Below are 22,044 nucleotides of genomic sequence, written 5' to 3'. Positions count from 1 at the left end.
CCCCTTTCTCCACACCCTTGCCAGCATTCATTATTGCCTGTCTTTCTGATAAAAGCCACTTTAACTGGGGTGAGATAGCTCATTGTAGTTTTGACTTACATTTCTCTGATGACTAATGATGTTGAGCATTTTTCATATACCTGTTGGCCACTTGTATGTTTTCTTTTGAGAAATGTCTATTCAGATCCTTTGCCCAGTTTTTAATCAGATTATTTGATTTTTTCCTATCAAGTTGTTATAGCTCCTTATATATTCTAGTTATTAATCCCTTGTCAGATGGGTAGTTTGCAAATATTTTCTTCCATTCTGTGGGTTGTCTCTTCCCTTTGTTTTTTTTTTTTTTTTTTTTTTTTGAGACAGATTCTCACTCTGTTGCCCAGGCTACAGTCAGTGCCGTGGCGTCAGCCTAGCTCACAGCAACCTCATACTCCTGGGCTTAAGCGATCCTACTGCCTCAGCCTGTCGAGTAGCTGGGACTACAGGCATGCGCCACCATGCCCGGCTAATTTTTTCTATATATATTTTTAGTTGGCCAGATAATTTCTTTCTATTTTTAGTAGAGACGAGGTCTCGCTCTTGCTCAGGCTGGTCTTGAACTCCTGACCTCGAGCAATCCACCCGCCTCGGCCTCCCAGAGTGCTAGGATTACAGGCGTGAGCCACCGCGCCCGGCCTCTTCCCTTTGTTGTTTCCTTTGCTGTGCACAAGCTTTTTAGCTTGATGTGATCCCATTTGTCCAATTTTGCTTTGGTTGCCTAAACTACAGATTTGACTTTTGCTGGCTTATAAGGTATCTTTGGGGGAGTGGTTCCAGGACCCCCATGGATACCAAAATCCACAGATGCTCAATTCCCTTATATACAATGGCATAGTATTTCCCAATAAAATATGCATATGCTCTCATATACTTTAAATCATCTCTAGATTACTTATAATACCTAATACTATGTAAATAGTTGTTACACTGTATTGTTTAGGGAGTGACAAGAAAAAAAGTCACTACTCGTTCAGTATAGAAGCAACTGTCCATTTTTTTTCTTACCAAGTATTTTTTTCCATCCTCAGTTGGTCGAATCTACAGATGCAGAACTCTGGGATTCAGAGGGCTGACTGCATTTTCAACGCATCACAAAATCCCTTCTGACCTTAGTGCAAAAGGCCAGTGCACCAAGTGTATTATTCCATGACTCCCAACAGGGAGAGGCCAGACCAGCCACTCTTACACTTTGTCAGTGTCAGTAGTTCATTTTTCTTTGATTGATTTGGCAATATTTGGATACCCACCATACACCATCATACCTTGGACACAAGGGGCACCTGGGCATTAACACTGTGGACTCTCAGCCGTCCTAAGCCTCCAGGAAAATGAGCAAAGGAGCCTACTATAAATCCAGGAGGCATTATCCTTGGGACCTGGTTACAAGTGAATTGTTTGTGGTCATTCAGGTCCTCTGGGCACAGAGTCTTGGCCCCTTTCAGGAATTAAGCATTCAGGCAGAGTGAGGCACTCCAAGAATACAGATGAGGACAGGAAGCTGCAGCTGAATAATCTGTTCCTTTACCAGAACCTCACTTGCCTTGCAATAATAATGGAGGTCTCTGAAACTTGAATAAAAATCAGATAATGGAACATATGAAACATACTTTTTTTTTTTGACACAGTCTCTGTTGTCCGGGCCAAAGTGCCATGGCGTCAGCCTAGCTCACAGCAACCTCAAACTCCTGGGCTCAAGCAATCCTCCTACCTCAGCCTCACGAGTAGCTGGGACTACAGGCATGCACCACCATGCCCAGCTAATTTTTTCTATTTATTTTTAGTAGAGACGGCATCTTGCTGTTGCTCAGGCTGGTCTCGAACTCCTACCCACCTCAGCCTCCCAGAGTACTAGGATTACAGGCGTGAGCCACCACACCCAGCCTGAAATGTACTTTTCAAAGTATGAAAACTAGAGTGGCCAGGCACGGTGGCTCACGCCTGTAATCCTAGCACTTTAGGCGGGAGGATCGCTTGAGGTCAGGAGTTCGAGACCAGCCTCAGCAAGAGCGAGACCCTGTCTCTACTAAAAATACAAAGACATTATCTGGACAACTAAAATATATATATAGAAAATATTAGCCGGGCATGGTGGCGCATGTCTGTAGTCCCAGCTACTCGGGAGGCTGAGGCAGAAGGATCACTTGAGCCCGGGAGTTTGAGGTTGCTGTGAGCTAGGCTGACACCACGGCACTCACTCTAGCCCGGGCAACAAAGCGAGACTCTGCCTCAAAAAAATTAAAAAAAGAAAACTACAGAGCAAAACGTAGGCTGGAGATCAACTCCTAACAGAATGAAATTTTGAGCTTTCTATGAGGGATGGGTTCACTTTACAAAAGTCCATTCATTGTCTTAAGTCCTTCCCTGACATGGAGTGGGTGGGTGCAGCCAGCTTGAGTCTTCTAGGAATGGAGGCTACAATGCCTGAAGTAGAAGAAAAACACCTCCAAGGGAACTGCCTGTATCAACAGGATGGTTTTCATCTTCAACCAATTAATTGGAAATACTAGGCAACAGTGACATGCAATGCTGACCTGGCCACAGGGAACCCACCCAATAATAGGTCTATTCCCTCGTTTCCTTTATCGTTCACCTGATTAAAACAGTATTTTAAACAGTTTCCTACTACTGCTCAGTTTACTGAACTCTAGGCCAGTAGCAACTGGAACCTTTTTATTGAGCAGCATGTTTGCTAGTGAACTACTTATATAACTCCCCAGGGAGCTGTCGGATCCTCCGGATGGGTGCTTATGCAATACTTGGAGACTACATACTAGATTTAACTTAAAAGACATGTTGAGGACAGGCACTGTGGCTCACACCTGGAATCCTAGCACTGGGGGAGGCCCAAGTAGGAGGACTACTTGAGACCAGGAGTTTGAGGCCACCCTGAACAAGAGCAAGACCCCATCTCTATAACAAAGAAAAAAATTAGCCACTGTGGTCCCAGCTACTCAGGAAGCTGAAGCAGGAGGGCTGCTTGAGCCCAGGAGTTTGAGGTTGCAATGAGCTATGAAACAAAACAAAACAGACACATCCTAGAAGGAAATCGCTTTATTTAATTACCTTGCAAATAACATTACAACAGCTGGTTTAAGGAGGCCACACCAACCAACAGTTGCCCAGCCCCCGATTCTTTACCATCTCAGTGAACTTCTACACAGTAAGAACACCCTCTTCCACTGCAATTCTGAAGCAAGGAAGCTATTAAATGACAGAGAAGAGGTTTAACTGATGATTTTACACTTTATACTTTCACTATCAATTACTAAATTAACTTGCTCTTGAGAGCCGATTTTTCATTTCTTCAGTTTGAACTTCTTGATTAGGATAATCCTAGAAACAGAAAAAGTAAGTCAGAAGAGTACTAGCTGCATATTCTCAACGAAACAGAAGCCTTTCAAATCATGGAAGGAGGGACAAACAGCCCAAGGTCACTGGTTTCTTTTGCAAGCTATTGAAGGCATCCTGTGACTAACAAAACTTCAACTCTACACTTGCCACAACTAAGAAAACACAGGGCATATGTGCTTCTAGGGACAGAATCCTGAAGCAGAAATTTAGCCTCTTTCGTACTAGAGGTAGCTTCACCAAAGACTTCTGATAAACTTGGACATGCAATCTCTTAATTCCACAATTCAACCACCTGCAAGGACCAACTTCTCCCCTATTTCCTACCTAAATGAAGGTGGGAAAATGAAAATAAACATTTTAATAGATGGTGAATTCTTAGGCCAAGAGGAAGAAATTACATAAAACAGATGACTGCCAACATTCCAGAGACCCTAAATCTCAAGACTGCCACGGAGGGATTTAGTGAATTCTTCTTTCTCAATTAGGTATAAAGAATGCCAATAATACATCATTCATTATGTCCATTCCCGGATTTTGGTGAAAACAGACTATAATTTTATATTCATGGCCTTAAGGCTAGGCGATCACTCACATGCAGTAATCATAATAAGATCTATTAATAGGATATTGATTTATACCATCTTAAGGGAGAAACAAGATTAAGAACACGACTGGTAAAAGCTTAAGGCAATGACTAAAACCTGTAGACTAGCTCCTTGTTAGAAGAGTTAAATTATTCCTAGAGAAATTTAAATAAAATCTCCTCTAACTTGTCAATTTATGTATTAAACAGACTTCTAAGTTCTATAGGGTCTAGGAATACCACCATGAATCAAGCAGATCTAAGCTAAAAAAATAACCTACCGTTTGCAAGTCTGCACTGCTTCAGCACTTCACTGAACCCCTCACAGAGCTTTAGGTCGCTCTGGTTCTGGGCACATTCCAAAAACTGTTTTATCTCATAGAAGCAAGGGCCAACCTGCTGCTGCTGTGCCGGCTGGCTTCCCTGAGGCTCCTGCAAAGACAAAACATTCAATACTGTTGAGAAAGGAAATCATATTTATACCTAGCAAAAGGCAGTATCCATTGTCCTTGCAGTTAACCGGGGAAACAGAACTAGAACCAGATGCAAATAAAAGTTTCTATCAAGTAACATCAAAAATGAAAAAAATGTGAAGGCAGAAAGCAAACAAGTTTTAACAAAATTCCAGTTGCAATCAGATTCAAGAACAAAGATGCAAATAAAGCAGAATGGTTATCTGTGCATCTCATGACTAAATGGCTCAGAGAAGCTTCATGAAAATGGGACTATTACAGAAAAATCGATGGATGAGAATTTCAAGTACACCAGAAACGAGAGTATACATCCATGCACATTAGAAAAGAAAATCCACATACCTCAGAAAGATAGATAATAGTAAATATCAGGTAAAAGATCACAGAGCACAAAGTTATTAAAGAGATTTTTGATTACTTAACTAAGATTGAGATGTGATTGGTAGGAAGCGTCACCAAGATAAAATATTCAGTGGGGAAAATACTTGTTTTACAGTGAGTCAGGTTGGACTGTTACAATTCTACTCCTTGGGAATAAACATGATCTGTATGGTATTTGTCGATACTGGCTTAAGGCACTAACTCAACTGCCACATGTGGCTTTTGATAACCCATTGTCTATTAACAGCATTGTGCATTCTAAAACTGAAGACAATGCCTACACATACAGAACTTACAAACAACTAGGTTTTCTCATAAAATACAGCCATGGAAGGGAAATGCTGCCCAAAATCTTACCTGGTAAGTGATGTCAGGGTTTGAGGGTTCAGCATTATGTCCTCCACTGAAGCCCCCAGTGATGGCATGACCCAGTGTGTGGCCGACTGCAGAGCCCACAGCCACACCTGCGGCAGTGGTGGCCATCTGGGCCATCAGACCTGGCTGCCGGGGTGCAGCAGCAAGTGAGCCAACTGCAGATGGTGGGGCTGCTGCTGGCGGCTGAGCTGCCGGTGCTGGCCTGGGGGCAGTTCTCATCTGAGGGGCCCAGCTGTGAAAGAAAAGAACAGAAAGTATGAAGTTCCCTCTCCCAGCCAGTTTTGGAAATAGTCCATTTAAGAACTATTTATATCACTTTATCTTTTTAATCTTTTGTTAAGATTATAATCACCAAGCATAAACTATTTTTTTCCTGCTTTTTTGCAGTAGTTTCCATGTATTCACATAGCCAGCAGTATCTCTGAAAAAAATAATCCCAAAGTTTCATGAAAAATAATACAATATTAAAAGTTAGGCTGGGTGTGGTGGCTCACGCCTGTAATCACAGCATTTTGGGAGGCCGAGGTGGGAGGATTGATCGCTTGAGGCCAAGAGTTCAAGACCAGCCTGAGCAACAGAGCAAGATCCCATCTGTACAAAAAATGTTTTGTAGAGACTATGTGGTGGCACATGCCTGTAGTACCAGCTACTAGGGAGGCTAAGGCAGAAGGATTGCTTGAATCCAGTTGGAGGCTGCAGTGAACTCTTGGGCTGTGATTATGCCATTGCACTCCAGACTGGAAAGAGCAAGATCCCTTAAAAGAAAAAAAACAGTCATAACCATATTAGGTGTTAAGGAAGAAATATCACAAGAGGGGGAGTATAATGTGGGACATCTCAATTTAAAGATGATCAAGAAAAGTCTCACGAAGGCAGTAGCATTTGAATCAGGACCTAAAGACGGTCTTCTGGGGAAAGAAACTAGCCCAATTCGCTCACTAACAAATTAGAAAACGGAAGCCTAGAGAAAGTGGCTTGTCTGGACTATTAGACCAAAATCAATTTCAACTACTATCTGTAGAGCATTTGGATGCTTTCAACAATTTCGCTAATATGTCCAGCACCGCTTTAAAATTTTTCACATGGTTCATGCTCCCTCTGTCCATATTTTGATTATTTCCTTGCGTACTCTTCCCCCAAATAAGGCTAGGTCAAAAGGTTACGACTTGACTTCGTATCAAGTGGCCTCTGGCCATAACTTTATGTCTTTCCCGCCCTTCGGATGAGATGCTTTTCTCCGTAAGTGAATTCCTTCCCTAGACTCCTAGCATACCGTGAGTACACAATCCCCTCGGACCCGCTAAGGCCTCCGCTCGCCCCCGCCTGCGGCCTCCCTCTGCGTCACGGGGCCGGCGGGGTCCGGGCGCCCACGCTTCGACCCCAAACGCTGCGACGGCCTCACCTGGCCGGAGGGGCCATGCGGGAGGTGCGGCTTCGGCTTCCACGCGGCATGGCGAGCGCACTGCGGGTCGGCGCCCGAACAGCGAGGACCCGCGAGCAGCACGGCAGCTTCTGCGAGGAAGAAGAAGAACGGAAGTCGGGAGGCGGGACTGGCCTCTGCGCATGACAAGTGAGAGCAGGCGCGGGACTTCCGTTCGCCGGTGTCTCCGCGGCCCTGAAGGTCATTGGAAGAGCAGGACGCCACGGGGACTCCTTGTCCTACGCGGTTGACGTCGTGAGCTCGGCGCCAGGGATTTTTAAGAAACCGGAAGTTCCTGTGGCGGTTGCAGAGCTTCTCTGAGGCCGGTGCGAGTCAAAACCGGTGGCGGTTTGCTTCCTAGGCCAGAGGTGTCCTCGCTGCCTGCTTCAGACATCCGTATTAGCATGGAAGGTTAAATCCAACCTTGAGAGGGAGTCACATCTCTGGTTTGACGGCCAGGGCAGCTTGGGGAAGTTACTTAACGTTTCTCAGCATTAAGTTACTTCGGGTAAGTATTTTTTGAGGCAGAGTGTGTGGACACGTAATACGAACTGAACGAAAGAAACGAAGTTTTAGGCAGGGATCGATGGAGCTGATTTGGCTCTATTTGTATTTCTCTTTCTTGTCTGTGGATCCCGCCAACAAAATTAAATTCAGACGGTAATAATGCCTTACATTTATGTGTTACTATACATTTTCAGCTCCCTTTCATATATATTATTGAATGCCTCCAGAATTGGGGTAGTATGTATACACTGATAGTGCAACAAAAATTTACTGACTGGGTAGCTAGGTTCTGGAGATACAGTAGCAAATTCACAGAGTTTGAATTTCAAGGAAGGGCAACACAAACGCCTACATATATCAGGTCGTGGTGACATGAAGAAAAAGCAAGGTAAGGGAGATTACAAGTTATTGGTTAGACAAGGCAGGACTTTGAAGAGGGGACATTTGAACAGAGCCCTTGAAGAGATGGGGAAGCAAGCCATGTGTTTATGAAGGGTAAGAGCATTCCAGGAAGATAGAAGAGAGAACAGCAATTGCAAAGGCTCCAAGGGTCTGTGCTTTAATACTTGGTAGGAACATGTAGAATCGCTGCAGTAAGGGAAAAGTTGGCTAGTGGCATTTCGTGATGGGCTTCATGGAAAAGTCCTTGGTAGCGGGTTGGGGTTTATCCAGGAGAAGCAGCAGAGATGGAACATCCATTTCTGTTATGATGTCAATTAGATTTCTTCCCTCCACCAGAGATGGCAGAGTTTAAAACAGCCTTCCCATGCTGTTGCTGTTTCCATGTCCCAGAAACAGCAGAATGTACTTGGTACCGACGGGTGAATAATGCAAAACCCTTCCGTAAAAAACAAGGTTTTTTTTTTTTTTTTTTTTTTTTTTTTTTAGACAGAGCCTCACTCTGTTGCCCAGGCTAGAGTGCCATGGTGTCAGCCTAGCTCACAGCAACCTCAAACTCCTGGGCTCAAGCAATCCTACTGCCTCACCCTCCCGAGTAGCTGGGACTACAGGCATGCGCCACCAGGCCCGCCTAATTTTTTCTATATATATTTTTAGTTGTCCAGCTAATTTCTTTCTATATTTTTTTAGTAGAGATGGGGTTTCGCTCTTGCTTGGGCTGGTCTCGAACTCCTGAGCTCAAACGATCCTCCTGTCTCGGCCTTCCAGAGTGTTACAATTACAGGCGTGAGCCACCACACCCGCCCCGCAAAACAAGGCTTTAAGTTATTTTTAAGTTATTTTCACATAATTCATAAGCAGAGATGGAGAAAGGAGTCTTAACAAAGGACACGTCCTGCTACAAGAACTTAGAGTGAGCAGAACTTTGGACAATTCAAGACAAAAAAGAATCCAGACCAGAGCAGAGACAATTTTACTCATACTTGGCTAAGTCATTAATTCCTAAATTGAAAAAATATTAGATGTTTGTACAGAGTTATTTTGTAGTAGTAAAGGATTGGAAATACTCTAAATTGCTGTCAGTAGAATACTGGTTTAAAAATTATGATACATTCCCATAATAGGCAAATATATTAATAAAAAAAGAATGAGGAATCTTCTCTATATTGATGTGAAATGATTTCCAAAATACACTACCAAGAGAAAAAAAAAGCAAGGAGAAGAATTGGGTATAGTGTGCTATTATTTGTGTAAAATGGAGTGAAAAAACCATATTGTATGTGCATAAAGTTGCCGAAGTTGATAACACTGGTTGCCTTCAGGCAGTGGCACTGGGTGTCTGTGAGGGGTCATTCAGTATCTTTTGGATTTTGAAACAGTTAATCTATTCAAAAAACAAATTAGAACATGTAAAAAGTTAATTAAAACTAAGAACAAAAAACTTAGGAATTGAGAATAAATACCAGAATTCTTCTACATATCAGTTTGCTGGGATAGGTGTGTGAAGTTCACTCTTTAGTAAAATTTATGTAACAACTTCTCATTCCATAATGATTTCAGTCATTTTAAACAAATTTACAGTGATCAATATTTGAACCAAGAACTCTTGTAGGTATTGTTATAGATGAGACATTTGGATGGACTCTTGATGATTGCAGTAAAAATTCTGCTCAAATTAGGCAACAGGCACCAGAAATTTTTAAACTATGCAAATTGTGTTCCAGAAATTCCACTTCTAGGAATTTAAGAGTGTCATGATTGTTGAAAGAAATTAGCTGTAGGTATGTTCATTTAATAAAATGTATAAAATACAGAAACCTGTAAACTAAGTGTCCTACAATATAGAATTAAATTATGATACATATATATGATGAAAGGTATGCAGCCATTAAAGATGTTATGAAAGAATATTTGAGATGTAAAGTATATTTACAATATATTAAGTGAAAGAGCAGGTTACAAAATAGTACACATAGTAGGTTTACATTTGGAGAAAGTTCATATATATTTTGAAGACTGGAATTACATATACCCAGATAAGGATTTTATCCATTGGGTAGTGGAATTACAAGTGATTTCTTGCTTTCTTCCTTTTTGTTTTTTCCTTGTCCATATTTTCCAATTTCTCTACAATGAACATACTTACAATAATTAAACATACTAGGGTAGTTTATATATATACATATATATATATATATTTAGAGATAGGATCTCCTTATGTCATCCAGACTGGTCTAGAACTCCTGGGCTCAAGCAATCCTGCCTTCCGGGTAGCTGGGACTACAGGTGCAAGCCATGGAGCCCCGCTGATACCATGGTAGTTAAAAGTATGTCCACTAATTGATACTCTCCTCAAAATGTGGAGCCTAATTATTCTCCCCTTGGGTGTAGACTGGATTTAGCGACTCAGTTCTGACAAGAAAAAGCAAAAGTGATAGTTTGCAATTTTGGAAACTAGATCATAAAAGATACTGTGGCTTTCCCCTTGCTCACTCTCTCAGCTCACTCACTCTGGGGAAATCCAGCTGTCACCCTGTGACACCACACAGCCTCTAGAGAGGCTCTTGTGGCAGGGAACAGAGGCCTCCTATCGGCAGTTATGTGACTGAGCCATCTTGGAAACAGCCTCTAGATGACTGTAGTCCCAGCCAACAGCTTGACTGCAGCGTCATGAGTCACCCTGAGCTAGAACAACCCAGCTATGCCACTCCTGAATTCCTGACACACAGAAATGGAGATAGTGATGCTTGGGTTGTAAAAGAAAATACAAATCTCAGGACCCCCCACCCCCAACTCATGCAAAAGGGAAGATCAAGCTTGGAGTCTGAGTCATGCAACACCCCCTTCCAAATGAATAGCTCTTACAGCCTGGTCCCCATGGGGAAGGTAAAAGACCTCAGGTGTCTACGGAGGACTATCCCCACAGATCATTCATAAAGAAATTCTTTGTTGGCAAGGACATGCAAATTGTAACTTTAGGTCTACAGGTTAAGTCTAGCTGCTAAAACTAAAGTCTGTTCAATTCCACACTCATAATCTTGATTACAGGTTTATCTTCCCAGGTGCAGAACAGAGACAAGACAAGATCAATCATTCTTCCACCTACCCAGGGATATCTACATAATTGATTCTTCCTTCACTCCGTTTTTTCTTCTAACATTAGCCTTATCTTATGTAAAATGTAGATTTTTTTGACCTCACAAGAATGTAACCATTTGTATCACTGCCCACCCCCCTCTCCTTTTTTCTTTCTGTCCCGTCCCTGTTAAAAACAGTTCCCAAATCCTGCTTCAGAAAAAATAGTCACAGATCCATCCGTGGTTTGAGTTTTTCCCAGGTGTGTCCTCAAACTTTGGCTTAATAAACCTTCACTGATTGAGATCTTTGTCCCAGTCACTTGTTTTGGGTTGTCAGGGCTCAGAAACTGATATCCCAAAATATCACACGTAGACATGCTGAACTGAACCTCTCCCAAAGAAGTTGAAGTTCCTTTTTCTCCCTAAGATCCAGACCCACCAAAAAGGACAATTGTTTTTTTCTTCCCCTCCCTGTAAGACCAAGAATGTAACCACACCCGAACAGACCCTCTTGCTGTCAAAGAGGACTAGTTACAAATTAATCTTTGTTCCCAGATCCATTCTTCTCTCTAGTAATCCTTTATTGCCCCTCGACAGAATTCCTCTTCTCCCCACTCCCATAATCTGTTTTGCCAGGGTGGTATATAAGCCTCTGTTGTGGGAATGGGTAATCATTCTTTGTAACTCTCCCGAAGTAAACATGTTAAATAAATTTGTATGCCTTTTCTCCAGTTAATCAGCCTTTTGTGGGTTGATTTTTCAGCAAACTTCAGAGGGCAAAGAGAGAAGTCTCCCTTGTTGGCTCCCCTACAATAACCATTTGTTTTAGGCCAGTAGGTTTGGAGTAATTTGTTAAATAGCAATAGATAATACACATTTTCTACAGTGACCATATTTATAATTTAAACTTTTCATATTTAAAATAAGCAAAATCAAGCCAAGCAAGGTGGCTCACACCTGTAATCCAAGCACTTTGGGAGGCCAAGGAGGGAGGATCGCTTGAGGCCAGGAGTTCGAAACGAGCCTAAGCAACACAGTGAGACCTTATCACTACAAAAAATTTTAAAAATTAGCTGGGCATGGTGGCATCTACCTGTAGTCCTAGCTACTTGGGAGGCTGAGGTAGGACAGCTTGAGCCCGGGACTTTGAGGTTACAGTGAGCCATGACCACACCATTGCATTCCAGCCTGGGTGACAGAAAGACCCTGTCTCTAAAAAAATAAAATTAAAAAACTAAATGAGTAAAATCTAGTAAGCAGAACATCTTATTATTGCTTTGATATGGCTTATGTCTGTCTGGGGATGCTATGTTTAACAGCAGGAGCTGTGGAGGAACTGAAATGTTTAAGACATTATGGTCCTTGCACTCGATTTTTCTTTGGATAAACTAAAACATATAAATACAGTGCCTTGCACACATCAGACCAAAAAAAAATAAGGAATGAATACAATTATTGATCTGTAAGTACTAAATACTATATGAACAAGTGGTTAAGTGGTGTTTACATGAAGTTCTACAGGATTTCAAGGGAGTGGACATTCAATGCAGATGAAGGCTTCAGGGAAAAGGGAGCACTTAGGTATAGGTGGGATTAGTTTCAAAAAATTAACACTGTCAAAGGGGAAAGGACATACTAAATAGGACAGCACAAATTCAAATGAAGAGGCAGAATTGGTTAAGGGGGCAGAAGGCCTGTGTCAAGAACCAGGGTGTGTTTTTGTAAGCTGTGGGAAACAAATTTAAGAAAATCCAATAGATGATCTCCAGGACAATGTAAGCAATCTAGGCTTTTTATCCTACAATGTTAGAGAAGCCATTGAGGGTTTTTACATGATTAAAATGGTGTGGAGGCTAAAGCAACTCCATTTTAGATGCTAGACTCTCAAGTTGACTTCTGATTAACCCAACATCCAGGAATGCCTCCAAGAATTCTACTTTATCTACTGTTAAGTGCACATCAAAACAGCTTTGTCCCTTTCCCTGAGGGGTTGACTTCAGTTGTCCTACACATCCCATCCTTACGACATATAAGCCCTGGGTCTGGGGGTAACAGTGAGGGGATCTACTATGTCTCAGCCACCTGAGACATGGCTTCTGTTTGTAAGTACCTATTAAATGTTTCTGAGAAACTGGATTTGTCAGCCTCTTTCTTCAGGCTCTCAGCTTCCTTGGCTTTTGAGGGTAGGTTTGCATAGACCTGCTTTCCATGGAACAAATGGTCTTCAAGAACATTAATCTGGATACAGTGTCTGAGACCTAGCAGAGGGAGACTAGGGATAAGGAGTAAAATCCTAAAGGCTAAAAAAGTGGCCTTGGGAACATTACTAATTATTTTAGTGCCAACTACGTATCAGGCACTAAGAGCTTTACATGCATTATTTCATTTACTCCTTGGGAACTCTTGAAACAGGTACTAGTATTACCCCTATTTTATAGGTAAGGAAAGAGATGCTTAGAGAAGTTAAATATCTTGCCCAAGTCTATACAGGTGTTTTGTTTTGTTTTTTCAGACAGTCTTGCTCTGTTGCTCTGGCTAGAGTGCAGTGGCATCATAGCTCACTGCAACCTCACCTGGCCTCCAATGATCCTCCTGCCTGAGCCTCCCAAGTAGCTATGACTACAGGCATACGCCACCACGCCCAGCTAATTTTTCTACTTTTTGTAGAGACAGGATCTCACTCTTGCTCAGGATGGTCTTGAACTCCTGGCTTCAAGTGGTCTTCCCACCCAGGCCTCCCAAAGTGCTAGGATTACAGGTGTGAGCCACTGCGCCCAACCTATACAGGTAGTAGTCCAAAGCCAGTACTACTACCACATCACACTACCTGGACGCTGGAAACATTTTAAAAGAAGAATTAATGTAATGAGTTAAAGAATTTTAAGACTTCATGACTAGAGAGGAAGTTTGGGGAGGGATGGCATTCTATAAATTTAAAAATAGCTACCATTCATTGAGTTCCTATTAAGTTATAGGCCCTTAACTGTGTTAGATGCTTTATATATTTTATCCATGATCCTCACAGTTTGGCAAGGTAATCCAATACTAATCCCATTTTACAAACGAGAAAACTGAGGTTTGGTGGAATTTGAAGTCTGCTGGATGCCAGAGTACTCAACTGTCAAAGCCAGGACTCAAATTCAGGCTGCTCCTTCTAGTATACCATTCTTCTCTCCTAACCAAGGACTCACTGCTAGGCGCAGAAGGACTGACTGAATGCGGACTGAAAAGAGGAAAGCTAGACTGCCATTTTCTGCATAATTCTGTAACAGTAACACAACTCTTGTTTAACAGTTGAGGAAAACTGATGTTGGACAGAGTGAATGCTTTTTTGAATATGTGCTGGTTTGGGGACCCTAAACACTTCTCTTGAAACTTGGGAGAAATCAAAAAATTAAAAATGCATTTGAAAAGAACAGCATCATTTCTTTATCAATTAGACTACCTAGATTCTGACCCTTTTGATGATTTTAGGTTGACACACTGTTCAGTACACATTATAAAAAGTAAATATTAAGCCTTCAGAGTAGTCTGTGACATTTAGGTAGAAATCTTGTCCAAATTCCTATCTTTGGTCTCCCCCCTTCATCTTTGTGACCTCGTCTTATAGAGAACTCACGTATTTGTGGACTTGAAACGAGTTACCATAGTAACTGAAAAGAAACCGGAAGAGTTAAAATGCCATTCTTGCTGCTGTCTTTTAATTAAAAACCCTAAAAAGGCATACCCACTTGGACGTTAATTAACAATCAACAAGGAAAAGCTATTGAAGCAGTAAAATCAAGCGATGTGGAAAAGTTCTGTTGACCAACATGGCTCTCTCCCCCTTAGGAGCACAGTTACAGTTGGAGTCAGAGAAAATACTTTTATCAGGTCCTTCTGGTATCCTGTAGAAAATCAGACAAAAACACAAATCAATCATTCGCTTTAGTCCGAGCATGAGCACTGGAAGTAAAAAGCTCTCACTTGTATTTTTTAAAAGATGTCTTCTTCCTTTCCTAGCCCCTTCGTAGTTTTACACCATTCCAGCTGCAGTCTGTAGATGACATGGGGTGTCGGGTGCTGATGGGGGCAGCCTCAGAAGGGCCGACTGTGCCCAGATCCAGCCTCACGCGCGGCCGGGGCCTGGCCGGCGGCGGCCCGCACGCACCGGCGCTCAGCCGAGGCGAGTGCGCGGCCGGGGCTGGAGCTGGCGCTGGCGCCGCTTGCGCTGGCCGTTGAGGAGCTTCTGCGCGACCTTGCGCTCGTGGCCGCCGGGCACTGGCCGGTTGGTGCGCAGTGCCTGCTCGCGCCGCGTCCGGCCCTTGCTGCGGCCGGCCCCGCACGCCGGGAAGTCGCGCAGGTAGTAGTAGTCGAGGCAGTCGTAAAGCTCCTCCTCGAAGCTCACGGGCGGCCGCGCCCCCCGTGGCGGCGGCCGGGCTCGAGGCTGGGCACACTTAAGGGCCCGGTGGGCGCCCCGCTCCATCTCACCAGCCGCCCGGCCGCCGCCCGCGCGCGCTTCCGGAAGGCCGAGCGGCCCCGCCCCGCGCTCCGATTGGCTCCAGCAGGCACAGGGGCGGGGCCTCTGTGGCGTCACAGAGCGGGCGGCGCGTTGGGCGGGGCCTGTGCGCTCCCGTCCCGGCGCTGGTGACGACCTGGTCCCGGCCTGCGCGCTGGGAGCCGGAGAGACCGGTTGACAAACTGGCCGAGCGATACGTTTACGTCAGTCAAAGTAGGAACGTGTCCACAGTGAGGAACTGCTTCGAGACAGCGTGGGGCTGTGCACTCGTCCGGAGGACTTCTGTCGGCCACCGACATTAGGCTATTTGATGACACAAAGTGCTCAGTGACGAGTGCTGTAAAGTCAGAGATGTAGCTGATGAGGGAATACCTGTTATCCCAGGGACATTTTTAGAACAGATCCGTCTATAGAAAAGACTGGAAGGAAAGTCCTCAGATGCAAAGGCATCTCCGGCCGGCGGCGCCGCACGGTGTTTCACGCTTGCTGCTTGCCCGTCGGTGCGGCGCCGGCTGACGGAGAGCGGTGGGCGGGGACGGCCGTCTGCCCCGCCAGCCCGGCCTTTCGCCCCTGGGCGCCATGGCCTATCCGCGGGCACCGCCGCCCCGGCGCCCGGCGACGCTAAGCGCGACAGCGCGAGGTCGTGTGGGGAGATGGCCGAGAGGCGGCCGGTCGCGGCAGCCCGACACCCGGCGAGCGGGCCGTGCGCGCGGCGGCGGCACGAGGCCAGACGACCCGCGCCCGGGCGGGTTCCAGGTCTCTCGCGGAGCGCCGCGCTGCGGAGCCGGGCTCATTACGGCCCGCGGCGGCCCGGCCCTCGCGGACTCCCAGGTCTAATTACCTACTTACTGCCTCCCTACACGCGGCTCCCCGGAGTCACTGCGGGGCAGGCCTTGCTTTGCCTCCGTTTGAGGAGCGCAGATGACAATTCTCGCCCCACAAAAATTTCAGCTACCCCTCGGGGTTTTTCAACAGATCGAAATCAATTCCTTGCTGAAAAAGAAGAAGAACAACAAAAACTTCTCAAATATTTGATCTTGCTGAGTTTCCGTCTGTGACTAAGCTGCGGATTCGCACCCCGGAGCCAGACCCCTGGCGGAGGCCAGGCCTACACGCCACGCCCTGAGGGCAATTTCGGTGGTTTCTGAAATGAGATGAGTCCCGAGAGAGTGTTTTTAATAAAACACTGAGGGGATTTTCTGCTTCCACCCACATGTCTTACATCTATGCTATTGGGAAAGAGAGAACTAATATTTATTCTCTGTATCACTTTCTTTTGTACGTTATCTCTGTTTTCTTTTTTTTGAAACAAGTTTCCCCCTTATCGCCCAGGCTGGAGTGCAGTGGCGCGATCATAGCTCTTGGGATCCTCACCTCCTTGGCTTCCCAAAGTGCTGGGATTACAGCTGTGAGCCGCTCCTCTCGCCCCTCCAGCCTACATTATCTCTTTTTAAAAATCTGTTTAAAATTTATGGTAATCTTCAGACATTTTCAAAAGTGAAGTGAATAGAACAATGAACTTTCATATCCCATCACAGAGATTTAACAGTTATCAAGCTCCTGGAACATTTGATTTATGCATCCCTTTCTGTTTTCTTCTGCAGCATCCTTTTATTAATAGATCAAATTGCAGACATTATGTCATTTCACCCCTATATATCTCACATTACTGCTCTAAAAATAGTAGACCTTTTCCTTATGTAACCACAATGCCATTTTCATACCTGACAAAATCAACTGGTCCTGTTATGACCTAATGCCCAGTTGGGAATAAAATTTCTCTGGTTGTCTAAAATACAGATGTCCCAAGAGTCTCCATACAAAGGAAAAATTTCGTAATAAATATTTTGTAAATAAAGGTACATTTAATAATAGCTACAATTCCCATCTTCCCTATATATGGTGACTTTGGGGACACCCTGTACATCATTTTACCATTGGTTTGTTCAACTCAGAATACATACAAAATCTACACATGAAATTTGCTTGTATGACTTTTAAGTCTTATATCTTAGAGCAGCCTCCCCCTCCTTGTAACTTTTCCCTGGTATTGACTTGTAGAAACTGGGTCACTTGTCCTGTAGAATGTCCCACTTTGTGGATTTGACTACTTCCTTCAGGTATCACTTAAATTGTTCCTCTCTCTTCCATATTTCCTACAAATTGAAGTTGAATATAGAGGCCTTAATTATACTCAGATTCAATTTGGGGGGACAAGAAAACGTCTTAGGAAATGATGTATGTTGGCCTGTCACAATGCCTCACTGTCCCAGTTTTAGCGATGTGGGATCAGGTGGGGACATTCTGACCTTGCAGTTGTAAAGTTCCTCGTTAAATTTTATCTAATGATTTCGTCCATTGTTCGTTGCTTATTTGCTATTACTTCATTAGGGGTTGTGGTAATTTTCTAATTTAATCATTCCTTTCATGTTTATTGGCTAGAACTTTCCCTCATGAACTAAGCCTACTTGGTTAGCCTGAAACACCCTTTGACAGGAAAGGCAGGACAAATGCTTAATTGTTCCCTTTTAAAGTTGGTTTTTGAGGAATTGTAATGGACTCTACCTTTTTTCTTTTTTCTTTCTTTTTTTTTTTTGAGACAGTGTCTTACTCTGTTGCCCAGGCTAGAATGTCATGGCGTCAGCCTAGCTCACTGCAACCTCAAATTCCTGGGCTCAAGCAATCCTTCTGCCTCAGCCTCCTGAGTAGGTGGGACTACAGGCATGTGCCACCATGCCCGGCTAATTTTTTTCTACATATATTTTTAGATGTCCATATAATTTCTTTCTATTTTTAGTAGAAATGGGGTCTGGCTCCTGCTCAGGCTGGTCTCAAACTCCTGAGCTCAAACCATCTGCCCACCTCGGCCTTCCAGAGTGCTAGGATTACAGGTGTGAGCCACCGTGCCCGGCCTAGTTTTTTTCTTTTGATAATCATGAACTTGTGGATCTTTAAAAAATATAGTCATTGTGTTTCAATTTTATTCTTTTTGATGCTCAATTTTCCCCATTTTTTGCCTAATGGGAGCTCCTTCATCATGTAATTTCTCTGTTATTTTGGCTTTAACCTAACGTTCATGGAGAAAGTCCTCGCTTTCTGGCACACCAGAATGTCCAGGCTCATCCTGTACATTCATGCCCTAGACCCAGAATCAGCCATTTGTCCAAGGAGTCATGGATCCTTTTAATGTGGGGAATGGTATCTAGAGGCAACAATCTTGTGCTAAGTGTATCATGTCCCTTGATCTTCTTGAATAAAATTTACAGGAGGCAGTTGATTTGGACTGAGCTTCTGTACTAGGCCCAAGAGACCAAACCACATGGAATCACTCGTGCTGAAGCTCCATGCCATGAGCCAAAACTAAGGTATTTATCTGACCGTCCAAGAAATCAGAAGAAAGAGAGATAACAGCCAGATCCCCAAATAGGCCGGTGTTAGCTGGCATGATAAATAAGTCCCTTCTGCTTTAAACTTTACAAAGGAAGTAACTTAGAAATGACCAACCGCTTTTTATTCTGTTTCTGCTTTTTTTCAGCTCTTTTCTGCCTATAAAGCCAAGCTCCTCTGCTCAGCTCACTGGAACACTCATTATCTTATAGAAGCTCTGGAAAATAGTCAAATGTCTACAGCAACCAAGAAAATACCCAATTTTTTTAAAAGCCACATTCAAAATAGTAGGAAACATTGTACCATTTTTACTCACCCTTGCTCTACCTCTTCCATGGCACAGCAGTGGTCATGGTGTGAAGTAGATGGCCTCCCAGTTTCTAGTTGTATAGAATAAGGTATTGCTCAATTCTAGAACTGCAAATAAAAGCCAATTAGATCTTTAAACTAAATTTGTTGTAGTTTTGACTTTTGACAATCTTTACAAGAATGCTGTGTGGTATTACTGTCCCAATTTTCCCTATGAGATAGTAACTTTCCCAAGGTTATATAACTAATGAAAAGTAGACTCAAACTGAGACTGAGGTCTTATGACCCCTAGGTAGTTACTTCTTTTATTTTACTGTGCCTCTTGGTGTGAACTTAATACTTGTTAGTTCACAGACTTATTGCTAATCATCCGAGCCCTCTTAGCTTCTGAGATGGTATTTAAAAGCAGGTGCCACCATCTGTCTTGCTCTCCTGCCCAAGGACTTTAAGCTAATGCTGATTATATCACTGGAAAAAGATTTAAAATATGCCTTACCCAAGGTCCATGGCAGAGTGATCCTCTGTGTCTGCTTTTTAGCTCATCTTATAGGAGCTCTGGAAAACAGTTGTGTCTACAGCAACCAAACAAATATACACACAAAAAAAGCCACATTCAAAATGGTGGGAAAATTTGTGCCATTTTACTCATCCTTGCCCCACCTCTTTCATGACACAGCAGCAGTGTTGGTCTGAAGTAGGTAGCAGCCCAGTTTCCAATTCATTCCCTCCAACCAGAGGAAGCAGAGCAGACGTTTCTGCAGTTCTCTAACCTGTCTGGGGGCTGCATGATGGACTGGATTTTGGAAGTTCAGGTGGAAAAGCAGTGGGAAGTGCTCAGGAAAGCTGTAGGGAGAGTACAGACCCACAGGTACCTAGGGAAGAGATTATAGATGGAGACATACAATAGACCATGTAAGGCCCTAAGAAGAAGCTGTGAAATTAAGACTTTCAAAAGCAGCTGTGTATATGGAGAAATTGAAAAAGCCACACAGAGACAAGATACATACTCAGAAAAGAACTGAAAAGACCTTAAGCTTCCACTTCAGTCTGATCCCAAGGCTCAGAGAAGGCCCAGCTACCCAGTAAAGGACTGTCCCAGCACAGAACCAGTCTGCAAAGACTGAAAGAGGGGGCTGTCCTTTCAAATGAGCAATTTTTAACAACTTCACAAAATCACAAGGCATGCAAGGAGGCTCCTTTAAAGGAAAAAATTAATCGGCAGAAACCATTCCTGAAGAAGCACAGGCATTAGAATTAGACTTACTAGACAAATACTTTAAAAAAAAAAACTGCCTTAAATATGCTGGCTAAGGGAAAACATAGACAGAGAACTAAAGGAAATGAGTAAAATGATATATGAACAAAATGAGAATTTCAACAAAGAGATAGACTTTGTAAAAAGGAAACAAGTAGAAATCCTGAAACTAAAAAGTACAATAAATAAATTGGAAAATTCATGAGAAGGGCTCAACAGCAGATCTGAGCAAGCGGAAGAAAGAGTCAGTGAACCTGAAGATGAGGCATGTGAAATTATCAAGTATGAAGAGAAGAAAAAAAGAATGAAGAAAAATGAACAGAGCCTAAGGGTCTTATGGAATATCATAAAGCAGACCAATATATACAGTTCAGAAGGAAAAGAAAAAGAGAAAAGCAAAGAGAGATTATTTGAGGAAATAATGGCCAAAACTTCCAAAATTTGAAGAAAATCATAAATCTACAAATATAAGAAGCTTAATGACTCCAAGTAGGACAAACCCACAGCAAACATCATACTGAATGGGCAAAAATTGAAAGCATTTCTGCTTAGAACTGGAACCAGACAAGGTTTCCCTCTATCACCACTTCTATTCAACGTAGTGCTGGAAGTCCTAGCCAGGGCAATCAGGCAAGAGAAGGAAATTGAGAGCATCCAAATGGCGGCATAAGAAGTCAACCTATTGCTCTTTGCTGACGATATCATCTTATATCTAGAAAACCCCAAAGATTCTGCCAAGAAACTACTGGAATTGATAAATAAATTCAGCAAAGTCTCAGGTTACAAAATCAATGTACACAAATCAGTAGCATTCACATACTCCAACAACAGTCAAACTGAGAACTAAATCAAAAACAGTACCTTTCACAAGACTCAATAGTGGTCACTGCACAGATTGGATCCCGCTTGCTCTGGCACCTCGCTCTGCTTCCTCTGCAGCCATATCTGACAAACCTGATATGGCTGAGATCGAGGAATTTGATAAGCTGAAATTGAAGACAGAAACGCAAGAGAAAAATTCGCTGCCTTCCAAAGAAACGATCAAACAGGAGAAGCAAGCAGGCAAGTCATAGAGGCGAGTGCTGCCAATATGCACTGTACATTCCATGAGCATTGCAATGTTATTGTACTTCTTTTAAATGTTTAACTTTGTAAGATGCAAAGAGGTTGGATCAAGTTTAAATGACTGTGCTGCCCCTTTCACATCAACAAATCAAGAACTGCAGACAACAAAGGCTGTACCTACCTCTCTCGTCTGCCTGACTGGCAGGGAAGGAAAAGAACTCGCCTGTTGGTGAAGGAAGAAGCGGGGTGGGATGACAGTGAAATCTTGAGTAAAACAAAACTGGCCCAAGGTTTCCTGCAGGCTATAAAATGCAGTTTAATCAAAATGTCTTTTTGTTGTTGTTCAAATGATTTTAATTATTAGAATGCATAATTTTTTAATATACAAATAAAAAGTTTTAAAACCTGAAAAAAAAACCTTTCACAATAACAACAAAGAAAATAAAATACCTAGGAATATATTTAACTAGGGAGGCGAAAGACCTCTATAAAGAGAACTATGAAACACTGAGGAAGGAAATAGCAGAGGAAATAAACAGATGGAAAAACATAACATGCTCATGGATTGGCAGAATCAACATTGTTAAAATGTCTATACTACTGAAAGTGATCTACAGATTCAAGGCAATCCCTGTGAAAATACCAACAACATTCTTGGCAGATCTAGAAAAAATAATTCTGTGCTTCATATGGAATCAGAGGAGACCCCACATAACCAAAGCAACCTTAAGCAAAAAGAACAAATTGGGAGGCATCAATTTACCAGATTTAAAGCTATACTACAAGACTATAGTAACCAAAACAGCATCGTACTGGCACAAGAACAGAGAAATGGACCAATGAAACTGTACTGAGAAGCCAGATATATTAATAAAACCATCCTCATATAGCCATCTGATCTTTGACAAAGCAGACAAAAACATACAGT

The 22,044-nt window shown here is 43.0% G+C and overlaps 3 protein-coding genes across 3 annotated transcripts; 1 reads left to right on the top strand and 2 right to left on the bottom strand.

Moving 5' to 3' along the window:
* Nucleotides 1-3,072: 3,072 nt before the first annotated feature.
* Nucleotides 3,073-6,748, bottom strand: CHCHD2 (coiled-coil-helix-coiled-coil-helix domain containing 2). Its single transcript, XM_045543208.1, has 4 exons — nt 6,602-6,748; nt 5,182-5,431; nt 4,252-4,402; nt 3,073-3,369 (listed from the first exon to the last, which is right to left on the bottom strand). The coding sequence occupies exons 1-4, from the start codon at nt 6,649-6,651 to the stop codon at nt 3,359-3,361; spliced, it is 462 nt and encodes a 153-aa protein (XP_045399164.1). The 5' UTR covers nt 6,652-6,748; the 3' UTR covers nt 3,073-3,358.
* Nucleotides 6,749-14,275: 7,527 nt separating this feature from the next.
* NUPR2 (nuclear protein 2, transcriptional regulator) lies at nt 14,276-15,128 on the bottom strand. Its single transcript, XM_045543207.1, has 2 exons — nt 14,569-15,128; nt 14,276-14,489 (listed from the first exon to the last, which is right to left on the bottom strand). Exon 1 carries the CDS (start codon nt 15,065-15,067, stop codon nt 14,759-14,761), a length of 309 nt encoding a protein of 102 aa, XP_045399163.1. The 5' UTR covers nt 15,068-15,128; the 3' UTR covers nt 14,276-14,489; nt 14,569-14,758.
* A 5,870-nt stretch (nt 15,129-20,998) lies between these two features.
* On the top strand, nt 20,999-21,124 carry LOC123632663 (thymosin beta-4-like). Its single transcript, XM_045543206.1, has one exon. It carries the CDS (start codon nt 21,011-21,013, stop codon nt 21,122-21,124), a length of 114 nt encoding a protein of 37 aa, XP_045399162.1. The 5' UTR covers nt 20,999-21,010.
* Nucleotides 21,125-22,044: the final 920 nt, after the last annotated feature.

This window comes from Lemur catta, chromosome 2, assembly GCF_020740605.2.
Source record: "Lemur catta isolate mLemCat1 chromosome 2, mLemCat1.pri, whole genome shotgun sequence".
Lineage (NCBI taxonomy): Eukaryota > Metazoa > Chordata > Mammalia > Primates > Lemuridae > Lemur > Lemur catta.
The sequence above is the reverse complement of the archived record's forward strand: the minus strand, read 5'-3'. Positions and strand labels throughout refer to the sequence as shown.

Bases quoted from the DNA above. Each gene is read 5' to 3' on its own strand.
- LOC123632663 (XM_045543206.1), top strand. From the start codon at position 21,011: ATGGCTGAGATCGAGGAATTTGATAAGCTGAAATTGAAGACAGAAACG.
- NUPR2 (XM_045543207.1), bottom strand. From the start codon at position 15,067: ATGGAGCGGGGCGCCCACCGGGCCCTTAAGTGTGCCCAGCCTCGAGCC.
- CHCHD2 (XM_045543208.1), bottom strand. From the start codon at position 6,651: ATGCCGCGTGGAAGCCGAAGCCGCACCTCCCGCATGGCCCCTCCGGCC. The intron at 5,432-6,601 runs GTGAGGCCGTCG...TTTCTTTCACAG, and splicing joins CGCATGGCCCCTCCGGCCAG to CTGGGCCCCTCAGATGAGAA. The intron at 4,403-5,181 runs GTAAGATTTTGG...TTGTCTTTGCAG, and splicing joins ACCCTGACATCACTTACCAG to GAGCCTCAGGGAAGCCAGCC.